The following is a 6,068-nucleotide window of genomic DNA, read 5'->3' on the forward strand; positions in this document are numbered from 1 at the left end:
AGAACAGAAAAACTAAAATCATCATACACCTGCAGACACTTAGGGTGAGACAACAGATGAAGAAAAACGGCAGACTTCTTACGATCACAATCACCATCCGATTCCTCGTCTCCACCAACCGCAACCTCGTCCCCCGTCTCATCTTCCAACTCATCCTCAGTGTCGTCCTCCGTGTCATTCTCCTCATCACCACCGATCGGTCCCGGGCTCGCTTCACGTTGCTGAACCTCTGTTCGTTGACTCTGTGGTGTCAGATAGAGTTTATTCACAACTAGCAAGGAGGACAACAAACGAAGAACAACATTCCAAGCAGTGTGCGAACACAAAAGGGAAGTGTGTACGAACACCAAGGAAAGTGTGTACGAGCGCATATGGAAGCAGGAGCTCTAGGCGGGTGCATACGGGGTGCGGGAGTTGCACCATATACGGAAGTATGCCATATACATCATGCCCCTCCTAAGATAAAAACGTACAAGTGTTTATCTAATCAACAAAAAATAATGTGAAAATTGCATGTGCGTAGCAAATGACATGTCGCGGAGCAGCAGCAACTTCCAACAGACTTGTAAAAGGGATAATTGCAAAAATTATATACATGAAGGTTTTCAACTGCGAAACAATGGGAATGACAATTGAATAGGTACAATGGACATCAACAACTGAACAGAGCGAATGTTAATTGTACGATTGTCCACGCGTTGAAATAATGTTAAAGGGGACATTCTGTCGCCGGGGACGTTGGCTTGTTCGAGGTGGTACCTGAACAGTTGACTGTGGCGACGACTGAGTCACAGGGACTGCTTGTGGTGCAGCGTCGGGTGCGGGAGACGATGCAGGCATGGCTGTTGAAGCTGGAGTAGGAGGACGGTACGGCCGGAGGTAGCGACGGTTGCGCCAATATACGCGTCCACTCGGTAGCTTGACGTAGTAGTCGCGGTGGTCACCGATAGCCACGACAACGCCGCGGGAAGACCACCGTTTTGTCTTCGGGTGCTGAATGTCAACGTGCGTCCCGATAGACAAGTGGGGGAGCTCTCGGTGAGGCTGACTGGGAGGCTGGTCTACTCGATCAACATCATCCATGTCAGATGCGGTGTCTTGCCAGTGGGAGTCGAACTGGCTCCATTGGGCGAGAACGAAGGAGACGAGTGGGCGACCATACAGTAACTGGGCAGGACTCTTTCCCGAAGTGCCAGGAGTATTGCGCCACTCGAGAAGGCCACGCTGGAAAGCATCGGTGTCTAGATTACCGTCATTGGTAGTCTTTTCCACCAGGTACTTCATTGCCTTTACGGCTGCTTCCGCATGTCCGTTCGACTGTGGGTAGTGAGGGGACGACTTGATATGACGGATTCCCCAGCGCTCGCAAAATTCAGCAAATCTGTGAGACGCAAACTGAGGACCGCCGTCCGTTGAAATGACCTGTGGTACGCCTACATCTGGGAACCACCTGCGGAAATGACGGATGACGTCAGCTGACGTGGCTGAGTGACCAAGCTTGGCTATGCATGGCCATCCGGTTAAACGGTCGACGAATACCAAATACTCGCAACCTTGGCAACAGAAAAGGTCAGCACTAACACTTTCGAATGGCAAAGTGGGCTTGCGGTCAGAAATGGGCGGTTCGGCAGACTGAGACGGCTGAAATTCACGGCATGCATCACAGCTGCGGACTAGCGTGTCTAACTCACTGTTCATTCCGGGCCAATACACTGTCTGACGGGCACGTCGTTTGGTACGGGTCAGACCTTGGTGGGCTGCGTGAAGGTCGATCAGCGTTGACGCACGCAGAGAGGCTGGGACGACTATGCGTAGACCTTTCAGGACTATGCCATTGTCGGTGGACAAATGTTCACGCACGTTCCAATACGCACGAAGGGGCTCGGGCAGCTGCTTTTGTGCGGAGGGAAATCCGTTCTGGATATACCCGAGTAGCATCTGGTAGTCAGGATCAGATGCTGCTGCGGCACGGAGCTTAGCGAACCGGAGACTCTGGGGACCATCTTGGAGTAGACAGATACGGATACTGCGGCAGGACAGTGCTGGATCTTCTCCAAGTTCATCATCACTAGTCGGGATTGATACAGGATGTCGTGAGAGGGCGTCTGCGAATACGTGCTCTGAACCCTTACGCCACGATGCTTTCACTTGATACGGACGAAGTTTCATGATCAATCGGAGTAGACGAGAGTTCTCAATCTGGTCAAGGGTGTAGCTGTTGATAATCGGTACAAGCGGACGGTGGTCGGTGATTAGTGAGAACTGTGCACCAGATAGATACAAGCGGCACTTGTGCACTGCCCAGACGACTGCGAGGCACTCGAGCTCGATTACAGCGTACCTTGTTTCAGCGTCAGATAAGAAACGACTTCCACACTGGATGAGGTGCCATTGCTGGTCATCATGCTGTTGCCACAGGGCAAATCCGAGGCCATTCTTCACAGATGCATCAGTCTCGAGACGGAGAGGCTTGCCAGGCTGGAAGAAAGCTAACACTGGTGACTCAGTCAGGATGGCTTTGACGGCTTCGAATGCTATGGTGTGCTGCTGATCCCAGGCGAACTCATTGCTGGTTTTCAGGAGTGGGCGAAGCGGCTCACTCAGTTCAGCAATGCGCGGTGTGAAGTCGCTGCATTGGTTGACCAAACCGAAGAACGAGCGGAGGTCAGTGCGGTTGCAGGGCACTTCGAACTGGCGAATGGCAGATGTCTTGCCACCATCAACGGCATAACCATCAGCGTTGATAACGAATCCGCAGAACTGTACTTCACTAGCACCGAATACAAACTTGTGTGGGCTGAGCGTAATGTGATGCTCACGGGCACGGTGAAGGACGTCACGAACGTGGGTGACGTGGTCTTGAAAATCGACGTCATGTACTAGGCCGTCATCAACGACTTTGACGAAGTTAGCGAGGCGGTCAAATGCTGCGTCTGTGCGGCAGTTGAATTCGTCACCTGCTGAGGACAGACCTTGAGGGTTGCGGCAATAGCGATACCGACCCCAGGGCATGATGAATGTCGTGAGCGGCTTCGAGTCGTCGGACAGGGGTATTTGCCAGTACCCATGACGAGCGTCGAGTGTGGTGAAGAAACGGGCTTTACCAATAGCTGTCACGGCGTCACGCGGAGTACGAGCTGGGTGTGTTGGTCGGCAGACTTGGTCGTTGAGTTTACGCAAATCAACGGTGAGGCGCTTCTCGTTAGAAGACTTCTTATCTGCGATGACGATCGGGTGGCACCAGTCTGACGGTTCAGTGACTGGCTCGATAATTCCATTGATCACCATATCGTCCAGTTGAGACTTTATCTGGTCTCGGAATGCGAATGGGATTGCGCGGGCACCATTAACACGAGTTGGTGTGGCGTCAGATTGAAGCTTTATCTCCATGGGAGGACCAGCCATGGGCTTCAATTGGGAGTCATCGAATACATCAGCAAACTCTTGCATCAGCTGAGCCTTAACATCAGCAATGTCTGCACTACTGGGTTCGGACTTCACACGGGAGATCCGCGGCCAGGACTCAGGGAGAATGCCAAGAGCACGGAGAGATTGGCATGACAGCAACGCCTCATCGAGGTCTTCATACACATGAAGTACCGTGGTGTGCTGGGCTGAGCCAATGGAGAGCGTGGCAGAAATCTTTCCCAGGCTAACCAGAGAGGTGCCGTTTGCTGCTGAAACAGTGTCGGAATCGACGGCAAGGTTCTCAGGGAAGCCACCTAGCTGGGAAAGATGTGCTGGCCCAATGGCGTCTACATCACTGCCGGTGTCTGGAATCCATGTCATGGCTTCGGCGGTCGGTTCTGTGTTGAGCTGCGTGTGGACACTGAGTTCTAGACCATGTCGAACAGAGGCACGTTGCAACTTAAGTTGGCCGACTTTGCCGGATGCTGTTGGTTTGCCTTTGTGCGGGCACATGGACTGGAAATGTCCGACACGTTGACATCCGTTACATTTGCGTGACTTCGCAGGACATGTGCCTTTGGTGTGGGGACTGCGACCACAGCTGGGACACTTGTCACCTGCGGGCTTGTCTGGTGTGGACTTCACGGGAGCGGGACGGCTCGCCTTCTGCTGTTTATAAGATGATTTCTTAGCTGCGTGCACGTGACCACTGGAGGGAATGCCAGAGGAAGTTTGGCAGGCTGCTTCCTCAGCACGGCAGAGCTTCACGGTTGCCTCCAGATCCAAGTTCTGGAGGGCCAGCAGCTTGTGACGCACGTCGTCCTCAAATACGCCTGTCACAATGCGGTCACGTAGTATGTCGTTGTTGAATTTCAACAGGCCTGCCTTGCAGGGGTTGCACATCGCCTGGTTGCAGTTATGACATACTGAACACCCAGAAAAGTCACACGCGTGAAACAGTTCACGGAGGGCCGTATAAAAGGAGTCAAATGATTCCCCACGCTGCTGCCGTCTCTTGTAAAATTCGATTCGGTCGAGCAGCGGGTTCCTCTGCCGCCGGATGTACTGCTGGAGGACCGGGATGGCATCAGCAATGTCAGCGTCTTCCGGGAAGGCAATAATGCCTTCTCGGATGAAACGGCGCAGGTCCTCATCTAGGGCCTGGCGGAACGCTGACATACGTGTATGGCGGTCGTGGCTGGCGAGACATTGGCATTGCGCATAGTCACGCCAGGCCTCCTCCCAAGCGGTAAATTCTGCCATTGTGGCAGTAGATAACAATACTGGTCGTTCTGCGGACACAGACTTGGGTGCGGGTGGGGTTGTAGAACTAGTACTGGTCTGGTTGGACATCCTTTCCATCAGGGTCTGAAACTGTTGATCTCGCAGTGCAGACGCCTGTGCCTGAGTTGTCAGGAGCTGCAGGAGCGTGGCAACGTCAGGCACTCCATTACCAGAAGGTGCTGCGGGATCGCTGCTCGCCATGCTGATCACAAATGCTCGTTGTGACAGCTCACACGACTACGTCCTACGAAAGAAATTGAACAACACTCCTATCTAAAACGAACTAACAAACTAACTGCAGGGTAATCTAATCCAAATCCAACGGAGTGCTACACTGCTACTGGGCCAGGTAAGACACTACAAACTAGGTTGGTGTGGACAGAATGGAAACTACAGGACGAAATGTTCACTGCGCCATGTGGTGTCAGATAGAGTTTATTCACAACTAGCAAGGAGGACAACAAACGAAGAACAACATTCCAAGCAGTGTGCGAACACAAAAGGGAAGTGTGTACGAACACCAAGGAAAGTGTGTACGAGCGCATATGGAAGCAGGAGCTCTAGGCGGGTGCATACGGGGTGCGGGAGTTGCACCATATACGGAAGTATGCCATATACATCAGACTCCTCCTTTGATCTTGATGGTAATTTGTTACCATTGTTGTTGTTGTCATTGTTGTTGTTCCTGTTGTTGCTAAATCTTCTGTTCCCAGTGTCTTCACCGGTGCTTGACATCCAGTACTGTAATAATTCATTGAATAATTAGCCGTTGATCGTCTAGGTCTTTGAATGTTGATCGTATTGTTTTCTCTGTTGAATTCCGTTTCCTTCAGCCTTCTTTCTTCTTGTTCATGTTCAGTGCTTACCTCATCCATATTTGCCCGTTCCAGCGACACCACAGACTCAGCCCCAGCACTGCCGATGGCAGATGCAGGTGGCGGTTCTGGGGGAGGCAACGGCAACGATGGCGATGGGGGCATCACCATGATCACCTCGCCGCAGCGTCTACTTTGGTCTTGAGCTGGATGTTGTTGTGGTGTACTTTCTTGTGTTGTTATGGTGCATTGTGTTATAACGTTAGTGACAATGTGCACATTATCCATCTCCACGGCTCTCGATACGGGTAATGGAGGCACTATTGCCGTCGACGGCAATTGTGCTAACGATGGCTCTGATCGAGGGTTCTTAGGTGGCCTGCCGCGTTTGGGTCGCAGTGCCCGTGCCGAGCCAGTCAGCATGTGCAGTGGGACGTGCTGCTTGATACGTGCGTTCAGATGTTGAAGAGTCCTACCAACGTACCGACTACCGCATTGTCGGCACTCAAATTGGTATACCAATTTAGATGCGAGTTGGGTTGGTAGGACATCCTTCCTCAC

General features: G+C 52.2%; 1 protein-coding gene across 1 annotated transcript; it reads right to left on the reverse strand.

Annotated features, from left to right (window-relative positions):
• Positions 1–675: 675 nt before the first annotated feature.
• Positions 676–4,893, reverse strand: LOC135827907 (uncharacterized protein K02A2.6-like). Its single transcript, XM_065340345.1, has one exon. The coding sequence runs from the start codon at positions 4,891–4,893 to the stop codon at positions 676–678; it is 4,218 nt and encodes a 1,405-aa protein (XP_065196417.1).
• Positions 4,894–6,068: the final 1,175 nt, after the last annotated feature.

The sequence above is a fragment of the Sycon ciliatum genome, chromosome 12, assembly GCF_964019385.1.
Source record: "Sycon ciliatum chromosome 12, ocSycCili1.1, whole genome shotgun sequence".
Classification (NCBI taxonomy): domain Eukaryota; kingdom Metazoa; phylum Porifera; class Calcarea; order Leucosolenida; family Sycettidae; genus Sycon; species Sycon ciliatum.

Bases quoted from the DNA above. Each gene is read 5' to 3' on its own strand.
- LOC135827907 (XM_065340345.1), bottom strand. From the start codon at position 4,893: ATGGCGAGCAGCGATCCCGCAGCACCTTCTGGTAATGGAGTGCCTGAC.